Raw genomic sequence first — 17,527 nt, 5'->3', positions numbered from 1 at the left:
TGGGGACTGGGTATTGCGGATGTGCTAGCGGTGATCTAGCAGCCCATGTCCTCAGCTCTATACCCAAAATCCCAGTGACAGGTTCCCTTTAAAGAATTAACTATATTTTGCTGTCTTTGTAATGTTGCTGAAATACGGATTTCAGCAAATCAGAGCAAGTAAACACATTGGAGCATGCTGTATATTAAAAGTAACACCAAGCGCATAAAGATGCTCATATTAAAAGACAGAAATGTGACTAAAGCCATGTAAAAGTATTGCTGCCATTTTTTCAAAGGGAAAATAAAACATTCTGAATACGGATCTGTAATACAGAAGTGTGAATGGTCTGTTAACTATGTCACTGTATACATTTTATTATCCAAATTTTTGGATTAAATCCTCTTTTATTTTTAACATTTATTTTTATATAGTTTAATATAGTGTCAGTAAAAATATAAATAAATCTGCTAGGCCGTTTCGTTTTTTATTTTGATCCGTCAGAAGAACAGAAAAATAAATGGTTCCTATAATTTAACCCCTTAGTGACCAAGCCTGTTTGGGCCTTTATGACCAAGCGTTTTTCTTCCTTTTTTTATGGTCTCGTTCCAAGAGCTATAACTTTTTTATTTTTTCATCTATATAGCTTTATGAGGGATTGTTTTTTACGGGACAAGTTGTAGTTTTTAATGGCGCCATTTTGGGGTACACATAACTTTCTGATTAACTTTTATTAACTCTTTCTGGGAGGGAGATGGGGAAAAATAGCAATACTGCCACTGCGTTTTTACATTATACATTTTTTGGCGTTCATTTTTCGGTACAAATAACATAATATCTTTATTCTCTGGGTCAGTACGATTACAGTGATACTAAATACTTATAATTTTGTTTACATTTTACAACTTTTTCTGCAATAAAACACCTTTTATTAACCCAAAAAATTATTTTGCATTGCCACTTCACAAGACCCATAACTTTTTTTTATTTTTTTATATGGAATTGTGTGAGGGCTTGATTTTTGAAAGACAACTTGTATTTTTCATGGGTATGATTTTGGAGTAAATGCCGCTTTTTGATCGCTTGTTATTACGGTTTTTTTCGGTGGAAACTAAGAATAAATTCGAAATTCTGTCTTTTTTTATTTTTGATTTTTTACGGCGTTCACCATAGGGGATAATTTATGTAATATTTATGTAGTCCCGGTCGTTACGGACGCGGCAATACCAAACATATGGGGGATATTTTCTTTTTGAAATTTTTTTCATTGAAAAGCGTATTTTCAATGGAAAAAAAGGTATATTTTTTTATTTTATGGAATTTTTTTTATTTAATAAATGTGTATTTTTTTTCTATTTTTTTTACTACTTAATAGTCCCACAAGGGGACTATAATATACAGTATTTTGATTGCTTTTAAAATGTAATGCATTATCTCTATAATGCATTGCATTTCAATAGCAATGCTATTCGAACATTGACCAGCAGGCTGCGCCAGAGAGGCACAGCCTGCTGGAAGTAACTGAAGACAGGCTCGGGCCCTCATCGGAAGCAAGGTAAGCTTCCCAGCACATCAGCACCCCGCGATCGCATTTTCGGGGTGCTGATGGGAGACAGAGGGAGTCCGCTCCCTCTGTCACCACTTTACATGCAGCGGGCATGCGCCCGGCATGTAAAGGGTTAAACAGCCCGGATCGGCACTCCTGCCGTTCCGGGCTGTTAGAGCAGGGACCCGGCTCTCATGTGAGAGCCAGGTCCACGCTCCCCGATGCACGGGGGAGCCGCGCGGTGCTTAAACTGGGCCGCCGTAAAAACGCGGCGGCCCAGCCTAAGGCCCCTTAGTGACCGCCGTAAAAACACGTATGGGTGGTCACTAAGGGGTTAAGCATCTGTTATGCTCAGTAATGCTCATTTTGCATCCGTGTTAGCCATTTCCGCATGAGATCCGTTATTTTATTTTCTGTCTAAAATAACAGATCTTAGACTGAAATGGCTTAAACGGATGCACACTGTACATAACTGAGAATAACGTATGCTTAAAATACAGGATCCTTTTTTTTGTTGTTTTCTGTTCTTCTGACAGTTCAGAAGAACGGAAAATGAAGCGGTGATGTGAACCCGGCCTGTACATTCTCAGAGGCTGTGCTTAGATTACAGTGACATACCGTTGTACATCGGGGCACAGAGGTTTGATTCATGAACAAATTTATCAGTTTTAGTCACAGTTGAAAAATGTATGTCCGCCCGAGGATGCTGCAGTTTCTATAATAAGTATACTGGCCGGCCAAAAGTACATCTCGTGGAGCTTCCTAACTATTTTATATGTTGGGAATTAATTACATTTGTTTTTACACAAAAATATTTTTTGCTGTTTTTCTGATTCAGCTTGCACTAATGGGGCGTAAATTAAGAGATTTCTTTGCTTAAATCCTTATTGGATATAATGATCTCAATGTGGGAATCATGAGCAGTACTAGTAGAAATTAGCCATTTTCAGATCATTATAAATTATACATGTAAAAGTTTCAGCTACTTTGCAATACAGTATGAAATACTTGAATATTATTTGTATGCACAGGGGTACATGCAAAAAAGTTTTTTGAGCAGCAACATCATTTTTTAATGGAGATCTTTCTGACCATTGCCTTTAAATGGGTTATCCCATGATTAATGTAAAAAATGAAAATCAGACATCATAAAGTACATGACAACCTCTTTCTAACAAAGCTAGAACCAGCCCTGTACCTCACATGGATCCAGAGATCTCCCCATTCATTGCTCTGTTGGATTTATATCAAGCTGGAAGCTCAGGGGGCGTGCCTTTTCTGCTGCAGATCAGGGGGCGTGTCCATGCTCTCCCTATCACAGCTCAGGAGGCAGTTGAAGGATAAAACTGAGCATGTGCGGCCTTCTCAGTGAGCAGGACAAAGAAATAAAAAAATAAAAAAATAGCAGGTGGCGCTATACAGATACATTTTATCGAATAGCTCAGTGGCTATACAAAATTATTAATTACATGCAATTACAAAAGTATTCAGATCCAGCTGCTCGTTGGGAAACTGTAGAATATTTTTTGTGGGACAACCCCTATAATATATAGTATTATGATTATTATTATTATAGTATGTTATATGTACAGTTAAAAAGGTTGCGCACTGCAAATAATGTGGCAACTGCTCATGACCAAAACCCTGTGCACATGCTGGGGCCAATGGCCACACAATTTAGAAAGAAATGCAAAATCTGCCAAATGATCATCAGCCTGTGTAAAAGAGCTTTTAGGCCTCATGCACACGACCGTATGTATTTTGCCATCCGCAAAAAATACGGATGACATCCGTGTGCATTTCGTATTTTGCGGAACAGCTGGCCCCTAATAGAACTGTACTATCCTTATCCGTAATCCGGACAATAATAGGACATGTTCTGTTTTTTTGTTGAACGGAAATACGGACATGCAGAAACGGAATGCACACGGAGTACCTTCCGTTTTTTTTTTACATTCTGCAAAAAAAACGGAACTGACACGGAAAGAAAATATGTTCGTGTGCATGGCTGGTCACAGATTTTATGTATGCATCAAAATCATCAAAAAACTGAATGGGGAGAACCAATCGTATTAATGATCTTCTGTCCCCATACAGTACGATGATTGCCACATGTAGAAGGCAGTGAGCAGGCAGCAATTGACTTGCTCTATCGTCAGTCTGTGCTAGTTTTCAGCATAAAAGGACCCTCAGGGTACATCCACACAGGATGGATATGCTGCAGAGTGGTACGGATCAGCCACTGGTAAATTCACAGCGTATTACAGTACCATCAAAGCAAATCTCATCCACATGTTGCTGAAAAAATCTGCAGCGTAGATTGACCTGTAGGGTGGGTTTTAATTCTGCAGATTTCCACAATGGATTTCACCCTTTCCAATGCATATGGTTAAATTCACATCAAATCTGCAGCAAAATGTATGATCAATCTGCATGTAAGGCCTCTTTCACACGGCCGGTTTTTTTTTCCGTTTTGCGGGCCGTTTTTTGCGGTCCGTATACGGTCCGTATACGGAACCATTGATTTCAATGGTTCCGCAAAAAAAACGGAATGTACTCCGTATGCATTCCGTTTCGTATTTCCGTTTTTCCGTTCCGTTTTAACATAGAACATGTCCTATATTTGGCCGCAAATCACGTTCCGTGGCTCCATTAAAGTCTATGGGTCCGCAAAAAAACGGAATGCATACGGAAGTGCATCCGTATGTCTTCCGTATCCGTTCCGTTTTTTGCGGATCCATCTATTGAAAATGTTATGCCCAGCCCAATTTTTTCTATGAAATTACTGTATACTGTATTTGCCATACGGAAAAACGGAACGGAAAAACGGAACGGAAACGGAAACACAACGGAAACAAAAAACGGAACAACGGATCCGTTTAAAACGGACCGCAAAACACTGAAAAAGACATACTGTCGTGTGAAAGAGGCCTAAGGGTGGGTTCACATCACGTTTTATGCCTCCATTTGACTTATGTTACAAAAAAAGGATACAAAAACGCAGCACACCACGTTCTTGTATCCTGCACAGTACAGTAAAAAAAATAAAGTTTTTTTTTGTAATGGTAAAAAACTTTCTTTTCCACAATGAAACTCTATGGTGGACAGATGCCTCCGTTTAACATATATGTTTTTGTATACATTAAGCGGATGGAAAACTTGATGTGAACCCACCCTAACTTAATCTGTGTAGATATACTTTTTATGGGGGGAAAACTACTTCAGACACCCTGCTATTTGCATAGCAGCATCTAAAGCAGGGGTTGCCCTCAATACCATTCTGTGCGGCCCACAACCATCTGGTAAAAGACAGGTAGGTCTATGTCTTGTCTATGCTTACATGTATTTTTCATGTAATCTCCCATTAGATGAGAGTCCTGGAAATGTAACCAGGCATCTATGGTATGTACTGTATGTTCAGTATGCTATAAATACAGTATTTAAAAGGGTTATCCCATGACTAATGTAAAAAATGAAAATCAGACATCATATAGCACATGACAACCTCTTTCTAACAAAGCCAGAACCAGCCCTGTACCTCACATGGATCCAGAGATCTCCCCATTCATTCCTCTGCTAGATTTATATCAAGCTGACAGATCAAGGGGAGTGTCTTTTCTGCTGCAGCTCAGGGGGCGTGTCCATGCTCTCCCTATCACATCTCAGGAGGCAGTTGAAGGATGAAACTGAGCATGTGCGGCCATCTCAGCGAGTAGGACAAAGAAATAAAAAGAACAAACAGGTGGGGCTATACAGATACATTTTATTGAATAACTCATTGGCTAAGCTAAATTTTTAATTACATGCAATTACAAAAGTATTCAGATCCAGGTGCTGGTTTAAAAACTGTAGAATATTTTTTGTGAGACAACCCCTTTAACCGCCTCCGGACCGCCTAACACAGGATCGCGTTCCGGAGGCGGCAGCCCTGCGCAGAGTCACGCATATATGCGTCATCTCGCGAGACGCGAGATTTCCTGTGAATGCGCGCACACAGGCGCGCGCGTTCACAGGATCGGAAGGTAAGCGAGTGGATCTCCAGCCTGCCATCGGCAATCGTTCGCTGGCAGGCTGGAGATGTGATTTTTTTTAACCCCTAACAGGTATATTAGATGCTGTTTTGATAACAGCTTCTAATATACCTGCTACCTGGTCCTCTGGTGGTCCCTTTTGTTTGGATCGACCACCAGAGGACACAGGCAGCTCAGTAATAAGTAGCACCACACTACACTAAACCCCCCATCACTTATTAACCCCTTATTCACCCCTGATCACCCCATATAGACTCCCTGATCACCCCCCTGTCATTGATCACCCCCCTGTCATTGATCACCCCCCTGTCAGGTTCCATTCAGACGTCCGTATGATTTTTACGGATCCACTGATACATGGATCAGATCCGCAAAACACATACGTACGTCTGAATGGAGCCTTACAGGGGGGTGATCAATGACGGGGGTGATCACCCCATATAGACTCCCTGATCACCCCCCTGTCATTGATCACCCCCCTGTAAGGCTGCATTCAGATGTCCGTATGTTTTTTAACGGATCCACGGATACATGGATCGGATCCGCAAAACACATACAGACGTCTGAATGGAGCCTTACAGGGGGGTGATCACCCCATATAGACTCCCTGATCACCCCCCTGTCATTGATCACCCCCCTGTAAGGCTGCATTCAGATGTCCGTATGTTTTTTAACGGATCCACGGATACATGGATCGGATCCGCAAAACACATACGGACGTCTGAATGGAGCCTTACAGGGGGGTGATCAATGACAGGGGGTGATCACCCCATATAGACTCCCTGATCACCCCCCTGTCATTGATCACCCCCCTGTCATTGATCACCCCCCTGTAAGGCTGCATTCAGATGTCCGTATGTTTTTTACGGATCCACGGATACATGGATCGGATCCGCAAAACACATACGGACATCTGAATGGAGCCTTATAGGGGGGTGATCAATGACAGGGGGGTGATCACCCCATATAGACTCCCTGATCACCCCCCTGTCATTGATCACCCCCCTGTCATTGATCACCCCCCTGTCATTGATCACCCCCCTGTAAGGCTGCATTCAGATGTCCGTATGTTTTTTACGGATCCACGGATACATGGATCGGATCCGCAAAACACATACGGATATCTGAATGGAGCCTTATAGCGGGGTGATCAATGACAGGGGGGTGATCACCCCATATAGACTCCCTGATCACCCCCCTGTCATTGATCACCCCCCTGTCATTGATCACCCCCCTGTAAGGCTCCATTCAGACATTTTTTTGGCCCAAGTTAGCGGAAATTATTATTTTTTCTTACAGAGTCTCATATTCCACTAACTTGTGTCAAAAAATAACCCTCACGGAATCCAAATGCATAAAAATTTTTAGACATTTATATTCCAGACTTCTTCTCACGCTTTAGGGCCCCTTAGAATGCCAGGGCAGTATAAATACCCCACATGTGACCCCATTTCGGAAAGAAGACACCCCAAGGTATTCGCTGAGTGGCATATTGAGTCCATGAAAGATTGAAATTTTTGTCCCAAGTTAGCGGAAAGGGAGACTTTGTGAGAAAAAAAAAATAATAATCAATTTCCGCTAACTTGTGCCAAAAAAAAAAATTCTATGAACTCGCCATGCTCCTTATTGAATACCTTGGGGTGTCTTCTTTCCAAAATGGGGTCACATGTGGGGTATTTATACTGCCCTGGCATTTTAGGGGCCCTAAAGCGTGAGAAGAAGTCTGGGATCCAAATGTCTAAAAATGCCCTCATAAAAGGAATGTGGGCCCCTTTGCCCACCTAGGCTGCAAAAAAGTGTCACACATCTGGTATCGCCGTACTCAGGAGAAGTTGTGTTTTGGGGTGTCATTTTACATATACCCATGCTGGGTGAGAGAAATATCTTGGCAAAAGACAACTTTTCCCATTTTTTTATACAAAGTTGGCATTTGACCAAGATATTTATCTCACCCAGCATGGGTATATGTAAAATGACACCCCAAAACACATTGCCCAACTTCTCCTGAGTACGGCAATACCACATGTGTGACACTTTTTTGCAGCCTAGGTGGGCAAAGGGGCCCACATTCCAAAGAGCACCTTTCGGATTTCACCGGCCATTTTTTACAGATTTTGATTTCAAACTACTTTGCACGCATTTGGGCCCCTAAAATGCCAGGGCAGTATAACTACCCCACAAGTGACCCCATTTTGGAAAGAAGACACCCCAAGGTATTCGCTGATGGGCATAGTGAGTTCATAGAAGTTTTTATTTTTTGTCACAAGTTAGTGGAATATGAGACTTTGTAAGAAAAAAAAATCAAAAAAAAAAATTATCATTTTCCGCTAACTTGTAACAAAAAATAAAAAGTTCTATGAACTCACTATGCCCATCAGCGAATACCTTAGGGTGTCTACTTTCCTAAATGGGGTCATTTGTGGGGTTTTTCTACTGTCTGGGCATTGTAGAACCTCAAGAAACATGACAGGTTCTCAGAAAGTCAGAGCTGCTTCAAAAAGCGGAAATTCACATTTTTGTACCATAGTTTGTAAACGCTATAACTTTTACCCAAACCATTTTTTTTTTTACCCAAAATTTTTTTTTAGCAAAGACATGTAGAACAATAAATTTTGAGAAAAATTTATATATGGATGTCGTTTTTTTTGCAAAATTTTACAACTGAAAGTGAAAAATGTCATTTTTTTGCAAAAAAATCGTTAAATTTCAATTAATAACAAAAAAAGTAAAAATTTCAGCAGCAATGAAATACCACCAAATGAAAGCTCTATTAGTGAGAAGAAAAGGAGGTAAAATTCATTTGGGTGGTAAGTTGCATGACCGAGCAATAAACGGTGAAAGTAGTGTAGGTCAGAAGTGTAAAAAGTGGCCTGGTCATTAAGGGTGTTTAAGCTAGTGGGGCTGAAGTGGTTAATATATTTAGCGTTTATGGATTAAGTGTGCTATTGTAGCATATTTTAACTGATTTTTTCTCACTCATAAATTTGAGATTTCTTCTATGATGATAGAGGTGACAGCTACAGTCAGCAGGAACTATGTGGTACAGGATAGACATTTCCCAAACATTTTTGTGTAATCTGGCTCATCTGCATACCCATTGCCTCACTTTATGTTCATGTACTGGTAGGAACACATGTTTTCTTTAGGCCATTACTTGGGAAGCTACATGGCTGTAAAGAAATACATTGTTTTTCCTACTTTGCCTGCTTTGATAGCCTCGTTAATGGTGCTGTCATGGGATTGTGCAGGTGCTTGGAAAGGATCTCTCTATTGTGCTCCAAGGGAATTGGAGCGGGGACTTCAGCGCTTTTAAGTTTGTCATATTACAGCATTATAGAAGAGTTTCTTACATCAGGAACTATAGTAGACTTAATCTCATCTAAGGATTATATCTTCTAAGCATGTAAGCAATGGCTCCTCTTATAGGATGAACTGTAAACTTGAAATAACTGTGCCTAATTTAAATTCGAAGTTTTTTTTTTTAAACGCTCATTTCTTCTATAGCACATTAGGCTTGGTTATAGGAGCAAAAAAAATGTGAAAAAACAGCAGATCACGACGTTCACTAGTGGTGTCCACCAGACCATATTGACTGTAATGGTGTCTGTCAGGTTTTCGTCAAGGTATCTGTCATTGTACCAGACAAGATAGCACAGCATCTTCCACTATTGTCTCATTTCTTTTCTATAGAGCTTCTCCTAATTATTTATGTGACTTATATTTTGTCACTATATGCATACCATTTGTGGTACCACAGCTCCATTTATATTTTTTCATTTTTTTGGTTTTTGCTTTCTCAATATTATTATTTCATTTGGGTCATTTTTTTGTACATATCCGTTGAGACACAGGGTGTGGGTTGCACTGCCAAGGTGCACTCTGTATGGTTGGTATTTTTTTCCCTCCTATAGTTTACAACGATACTGATTTTAAAATATTTGTTATGATTATATAAATTATATATATAAATTAAATATATATTTTTCTTTTTGGCTCGCTCTTTTTTTCTTTTTTGTGGCTGATGTTATTATTTAGAGCAAGGGTCCATATTATATCTTTGTGGGCATATGTAGGTGTTATTATATTTGCTGAGTACCGGCCATATAGTCAATGGGGGATGGGAGCTGGCGGGCATTCGGGGTAACATCCAGCTATGGCAGATCCAGAGATCTCTGTCAGGCTGTCAGAACAGCCTGCCGGACAGCAATAGCTCAGATGTGAAAGTAGCCTAAAGCAGCTCTCTGAGAACCAGAAGACGGGTTTCAGCAATTTGAACTTTGTTCCTCATTTGTATAGAAAAAGAAATGAAGAAGTTGCAGCACTCCAAAAAGCTCAGTGAAAAAAATATAATTTAGGCATCATGCACAAGACCGTCCGCAAATTGCAGGTCCACAAAACACGGATGTGGTCCATGTGTGTTCCGCAATTTGTGGAACGGCGCGGACAGCCATTGATATAACTTCCTATTCTTGTCCGCAAAACAGACAAGAATAGGACAGGTTATATTTTTTTTGCGGACCACAAAACAGAGCAACGGATGCATCTTTTGCGGCCCCATTGAAGTGAATGGGTCAGCCACAAAAACTGCGGCTCGGATGCGACCAAAATAGCGGTCGTGTGCATGAGGCCTTATTCAGTCACATTCTGAGCATAGTTTTGACCCTATACAAGGGCCTTTTTCAAGCCTTGACTAGGGCTGAGATGTTGCACTTAACATGAGTAGAGAGATGATAGATAGATAGATAGATAGATAGATAGATAATTAGATATTGTGTGTAATGTGAGCACATGTGATTTTGCCTATATATGTTGCACATTGTGATCCATATACTTGCTTGAGAAAGCCTCTATTCTAGAGCTGAAATGTTGCCACCACATGTGTGAATATAGAAAACATTTTTGCTCATTTTTTATACAAGAGTGCCGCCGTTTTTCTACGGATTGTTTGCTGGATCCATTTGCTTGCACCTCAGCCTCCATATCCATTTTTTGCTGTGCTGCCATTTTTTCATTTGCAGATATTAGATAGATAGCTAGATAGATACTGTAGATAAATAGTAGATATGAGATAGATAGATACTGTAGATAGATAGAAGATATATAGATAGATAGATAGATATATAGATAGATAGATAGATAGATAGATAGAAGATATATAGATAGATAGATAGATAGATAGATAGATAGATACTGTAGATAGATAGAAGATATATAGATAAATAGATAGATATGAGATAGATAGATAGATAGATAGATAGATACTGTAGATAGATAGAAGATATATAGATAAATAGATAGATATGAGATAGATAGATAGATAGATAGATAGATAGAAGATATATAGATAAATAGATAGATATGAGATAGATAGATAGATAGATAGAAGATATATAGATAAATAGATAGATAGATAGATAGATAGATAGATAGATAGATACTGTAGATAGATAGAAGATATATAGATAAATAGATAGATATGAGTAATAGATAGATAGATACTGTAGATAGATAGAAGATAGATAGATACTGTAGATAGATAGAAGATAGATAGATACTGTAGATAGATAGAAGATAGATAGATACTGTAGATAAATAGTAGATATGAGATAGATAGATACTGTAGATAGATAGAAGATATATAGATAGATAGATAGATAGATAGATAGATATGAGATAGATAGATAGATACTGTAGATAGATAGAAGATATATAGATAGATAGATAGATACTGTAGATAGATAGAAGATATATAGATAGATAGATAGATATGAGATAGATAGATAGATAGATAGATAGATAGATACTGTAGATAGATAGAAGATATATAGATAGATAGATAGATACTGTAGATAGATAGAAGATATATAGATATGAGATAGATTGATTGATAGATAGATAGAATATATGATATACCACTAGAATAAATAGATAGATAGAAGATATATAGATAGATGGATAGATAGATAGATAGATAGATAGATAGATAGATAGATAGATATGAGATAGATAGAATATATGATATACCACTAGAATAAATAGATAGATAATAGATAGATATGAGATAGATATGAGATAGATGATAGATAGATGATAGATAGATAGATAGATAGATAGATAGATAGATAGAATATATGATATACTAAGTTGGTTTTACTCCAAAAATGCAGCAACATTTTGGGTCATCTTTGGCACAGAGATGCATGGAAGCCATGCTCCTTTCCATGAAGGTATACCCCCTTTTTGGTAAGCCGCACCCCTTTGTCGGTCAAGGAAGTAAAAATGTCAGAAAAGTGTCAACCACTTGATAAATGCAGTGCAAAGCGTGCATGTCAGATTTTTGGCACACATAGCGCCAAAATGACGCATTTTGAACTGTAAATCTGCCCCAATTCTGTTTGTTTTGCTGACGTTACAATATTCTTATTTAATTCCAAGAATTTTGAAAAAAAAAGAAGGAAATGGAGAAGCAGCATATTTCTTATGGGAAAAATCAAGCTAAATACATATAGGACAAGCCCCTTCAATATCCAGGGCTGTGTGTATCTTTCTATACAGCGACCCCTGGCCTTTCAATGTAAAGGATATATTGATCTATTGAGACACAGAGGACACTGTACTGTGTAACGCAGTGAAACCACTCCTGCATTCAATGAGCGTTAAGATCCCAAAGGCCATTTCCATTCTATAATACAGTCATTAATTAATACGCGTGTTTTCACGTTGTTTAGTAAGTGCACATGATAAGGAGAATATAAATTGACTGCAAAAATTAGTCAGTGAGTCCATTTATCTAATTCTGGGGGCAAATAAGACTCCGAAGCTCCGACCTCCCTTATTTACTTCTTTACTAAGTGATCTAACCTTTATGCACTTTTCCTGTGAATTATTGATGCTAGAATGGTCGCTCATATGAAGATTAATGATACATTGTACACACTGGTAACGTTGCGTTTCAGAAATGAAATCATCTTAATAATAATCCAGAGCAGAGAGGAGAAGGCACCTAGTCTCCTGCAGTGGCCAGGTGGAGTCACCACAGCCTCAGACAATCATGTCCCGGAGCCGATATCTGGGCGCTCCGCTTCTGCTGCGTCCAAGTAGTTGTGTCGCTCCAAGTGTGTTCAAATGATAAATGTGCAACACGACGCTCAATTACACCGCATGCATTCTGCACCGCCTAATGCGAAACGTTTGGGACACGGCTTAAATGAAAGGAACAGTAACGCCGGCGCTAATTGCGGAACGGGTTGTAATTACGAGGCAGTTTGATTGTTTGTTTTCTTCTTTGCGCAGCTATCAGAATTCATTCAAGCACAGCATCTGCATCGAAATGCTGCGCCAAGGCTATCACAAGTCTTTCTCAGAACTCTTTACTCTGATTCACAAGTGGGACGCCTTCAGGGACGCTGGAGGGCCTGGGTCAGCCATATGGCAGCAGAAACCCTTGGAGGAGCAGCACGAGAAACTGGATCAACTTCAACATTTCCTGACCAGGGCTGAGGCAGCCCAACGATCAGGTAAGAGGGGGGATTCTGGGTAAGGGAGCAGCAGGAGCTGAAGCATCGAGAGCCTGAGGCGAGGATTCAAAATTGTTTCATCTTTGAGTCGGAGACATTACTACAATTTAGCACATATCAGCTTTACTCTTATCAGCCGTATAGCAAGATAAGTAGTAGATCATAAAGTCTGGTTAAAAAGGAAAGGCTGGCATCAAACTGTGCCTCTCTAATCCTCTAAAAAAGAGAATCCGGCAGAGAAAGGGGTGCGTGTATTTTAACATCTCTTAAGGGAATATTGTGGTTTTATATGCACGAGAGGTCTGCTGGGAAGCTTATGTATGCATAGCATTCAGGCAGTGTCATTTTTTTGTTCTGGCAGCATTGCAGCATTAAGCAATATCGCAGTGCCATCATATATACCGTGCAAAGGTAATGAAATAAAACCCAGGTGCAGCCATAAGCAGCTCCGCCAAATGAAATGCTATTCTTACTTAATATTACTTGCTTTACTTTTAGATTAAATGTTAAAATATGTATTTATTGTGTGTGACATGAATGTATTTGACACTTTTGGCTTTACTCATGGCCATGCTTTCGGGGTATTCTCGGTAGCCTGGCTTTAATGTTTACCTAGCTAGTGTGGATAAGTTAAATCTAGAAATGCATAAATGATTTTGTTCTACTGTAGATATGTTCATTTTGTACCATGGAATTCCTTCACCTCAAAAGCACAGTCCAACTGGCCGACAGCACGTTGCAGAACAGGAGGAGCTGAGCAGTGCGATACGTGGTTTTGTGGGAAAAGATTGACTATTACCCTTAGATTGTGAACCCCTATTGGGGACAGGTTGATGCTAATGTCTGTAAAGCTCTGTGGAATATGTCAGCGCTATACAAATGAGTATAATGAATAAATAATATGTCTCATCATAGACAATGGGGGCATATCGCTAGGATATGCCCCCATTGTCTTATAGGTGCGGGTCCCACCGCTGTGACCCACACCTATATCGGGAACGGAGCCCCGCAAGGTGGTGGCTGGAGGACTCTGGTCCGGCCACCACCTTTTATATCCCCATAGAAGTGAATGGGAGCGCACCGCGCATGACCGGCCACCGCTCCCATTCACTTCTATGGGGTCGATGCCAACGCTTGGCTATTTTCGCCGGCCCTATAGAAAATGAATGGAGGGCGGCTGCGCATGCGCAGGGTGCCCTCCTTTACTTTCGGGGGCTCCGTACTCTATATAGGTCCGGGTCCCAGCGGTGGGACACCTATAAGACAATGGGGGCATACCCTAGCGATGTGCCCCCATTGTCTATGATGAGACAACCCCTTTAAGTGTCATTTAGGAGTCATATGGACAGTCTTAGTGATTATCAGCTACAATATCTATATGCATCCTAATACAGGGGAAGCTGTCATTGACTAAGAAGCATCTCTCTCATGACTCCTAAGCCTAGAAAAGCAACGGTTTGCATGAATGAAATATAAGTTATACTGAATCTTTTCCCATAAAACTATACATCAATCTGCTCAGCTCCTCCTGCTCTATAACAGGCCGCCTGCAGATTGGACTCCATTTTCAACATGATGGGTTCCCTTTTAGGAACAAAGTCATTCATCACCTACATGAAAATCTCTCGTGCAGTTGAACATCTATCATGAATATGCAGAAAGTTGGCTGAGGTCAAGATCCTGGTATCGTAGAGACCTCCAGTCAGTAGTGGTTACTTTTACTTTTTTAACTGTGGATCGATGAGCAAAGGAGTGGTTGGTTTGTTCCTTTAGTGTGAACACCAGCCCAAACACTGGAGTTCAACTTTATTTCACGGTAGCCCAGGACTTCACAATGGCCCGCAGTGCTGTTCTGTAACGCAGTGTGTTAGGATATACTTTAGATATGTCATGACTGATGATTGCGCCTATTATAATAAACATGCTTAAAGTGAACCTAGTCACATCTTGAGAACCGGGCCCTCTCTTGCGGGTCCCAGCTCTGTTATACTTCTGGTATCCTGCTTTCGCTGACAGGATGGGAGATAATTCAGATCCCATCAGTTTTACCCCTCAGGTGCCGAGGTCAATAGCAACCATAGCATCTGAGCGGGTAGACAGATGAGGCGGACTCCCTCTGTCCTCTGATCAGCAGCCTAAGAATGCATTTGTGAGATGCCTAAAGGTTGTCATGGCAGACTGGGACCTTCTAAAAAAAAAAAAACAGGCCTGCAATGCCATATATATAACGTTAATGATATTGCCACATTCATAAGTATCCAAACTGTTCAAATATCATGTTATTTATCACACAAGGTGAACTGTGTAAAAGAAAAAAAAACAAAGACAGAATTCTTGTTTTTCAAAATATTACATATTTCTCAAAGTGGTATCAATAAAAACTACAGATCACCCTGCAAAAAGTCCCTGCACAGTGTTATGGATCAGTGAGTGTGGACCCACTGTGCCAACTAACCGGTTTGGCTGTGAGCTAATCCTAAAGGCATTATTCCAGCTCTCCCCTGGTATTCACCCTTTAACCCATGTACAGGTATCTGGCCTTTGCAGCAGGGAAGCAACAACCACCTCCAGGGATAGTCCTGGCATAGTTGGCATCTGCCCCTCTGAGGTTAGGGACTCCGTTGCCAGCACCGGGAACTCAGGATACAGAAAACACACCAAAACCGTCACCAAGGCTTAAATGCAGGATATAAGATCCGGCCTGCACACTGGTAGTGTATATGAATGAAGACAGAGAACAAACCAGCAGGCTGGGAGGTAGTGAAGACACCGGCATTGGCAGGCAGCCTGGATACTTGACACCAACAGAACTGAAACTGTGCAGGAGTACAGGCAGGGCAGTACAGGGCTGGAGTACAGACAGTCACAAACGCAGGATGATGCAGGCAAAATGCAGGAGAATTGCAGAAGCACTAGTCTTTAACACCTTTGTTTGTTACCAGGAACCTTAAAGTTCATACTCCCTCTGCATGGAGGGGGCGCCTTAAATACCAAGGGACCCCCTAGCCAAGATTTGGAAGTGTGCGCACAGACCCTTTAAGAGGGAAGCGCCCTAAGGGGACAGAGGCTGGATTATTAGGCACCAGCATAATGGCTTCCAGGGCCCTAGGGAAGAGCAGGGCAGCGGTGGCTATGGGCAGCTGTCCTTACACACAGCTACATTAGCCAGAAAATAAACGAGTGTCAGACTATGGTGGCACAAAGCAACTTTTCTATATTTTAAAAGAAGCGTATTCTTTTTTTTAAAGTAGTGAAACATAATAAAAGCGTATAGATTTGGTATCTTTATAATCGTACTGACCCACAGAATAAAGTTAACGTCATTTTTACCACACAGTGATGAACATACAAAACGAAACCTTAAAAACAATGGCAAAATTGTGGTGTTTTTTCACACTCTGCCACCCAAAAAAAATTGTAAAAGTTATACGATATATTAGATTTAACCTAAAATGGTGCTATTAAAAAATACAACTCTTCTAACAAAAAAGCACAACTAAATACAGCAATATCCATGTAAAAATAGAAAAGCTATGGCATGTGAAATGTGGAGATGAAAAAAAATGATCGATGTGTCCTTAAAGGGAACCTGTCACATTAAACACAGAGTCTAAGCTGGCAGCAGTATGTTATAGAGCAGAGCTGAGCAGATTATTAAATCATTTGTGGGAATATAATTTTGTGGGAAATGATTCAGCGTATCCTGTATTTGATTCATTTACATTCCTGCTCATTCTGGGCTTTGACGTCCAGGAGACGGTCCTATCAGTGATTGACAGCCTTCCCTCTATGACTGTGTATACAGAGATAACTTTCAATCACTGATAGAACCGCCTCCATGACTTCAAAGACCAAAATAAACAGGATAACATGCTACCTGCAGATTAATTAGCATTTTCATGGTGACAGGATCCCTTTAAGTACCAAACTAGGCCACATCCTTAAGGGAGTAAAGGGGTATTCCTATCACAGGGCTTATTACACTGCCCGATATCCAGGCAATGCAAGTACAGATGGATAATAACACAGGCCAATGCAAACTGAGTGTCAAATGTTACTTTAAAGGCTGTGTACACCTTTTGGGGCGATTTTTTATTATTGCTTTGTACTCATTTTGAGCTAAAAATCATTTTTTTCAGGTGGTCTTTATTAAAAATTTGGAGCCCTTTTCTCTGTACAGGGTTTTGCCTCTCTAGTAGCAGGATCTTAATTTTTCTCTCTTTTCCATCAGGCAGCGAAACTGACAGGATCCTTATCTTTGACGTTATAAACACTCATTATAGCTCAGTTATTAACTTACTGAAGATTGTGGCTTAAATAAGTGTTTATGACCTTTTAGTCATTTAAAGATAAGTGTTATTAGATGATCTGCACAAAGTAAAAGTATGATTCACACGGCTAGATAAACAGTTAACCCTTTGTGACAGAATGGCTGAATATTTTTTAATAAAGAC

At 40.2% G+C, this 17,527-nt stretch overlaps 1 protein-coding gene across 1 annotated transcript in view; it reads left to right on the top strand.

Moving 5' to 3' along the window:
* Positions 1–17,527, top strand: part of TTC29 (tetratricopeptide repeat domain 29) — a 288,615-nt gene that overhangs the window by 48,542 nt on the left and 222,546 nt on the right. Inside the window, exon 4 of the mRNA XM_040420513.1 lies at positions 12,850–13,073. Within this exon, the coding sequence (XP_040276447.1) occupies positions 12,850–13,073 (224 nt within the window). The remainder of the gene's footprint in view (positions 1–12,849; positions 13,074–17,527) is intronic.

This window comes from Bufo bufo, chromosome 2, assembly GCF_905171765.1.
Source record: "Bufo bufo chromosome 2, aBufBuf1.1, whole genome shotgun sequence".
NCBI classification, from domain to species: domain Eukaryota; kingdom Metazoa; phylum Chordata; class Amphibia; order Anura; family Bufonidae; genus Bufo; species Bufo bufo.
Note: the sequence above shows the minus strand (reverse complement) of the source record. Positions and strands in the feature narration are given on the sequence as shown.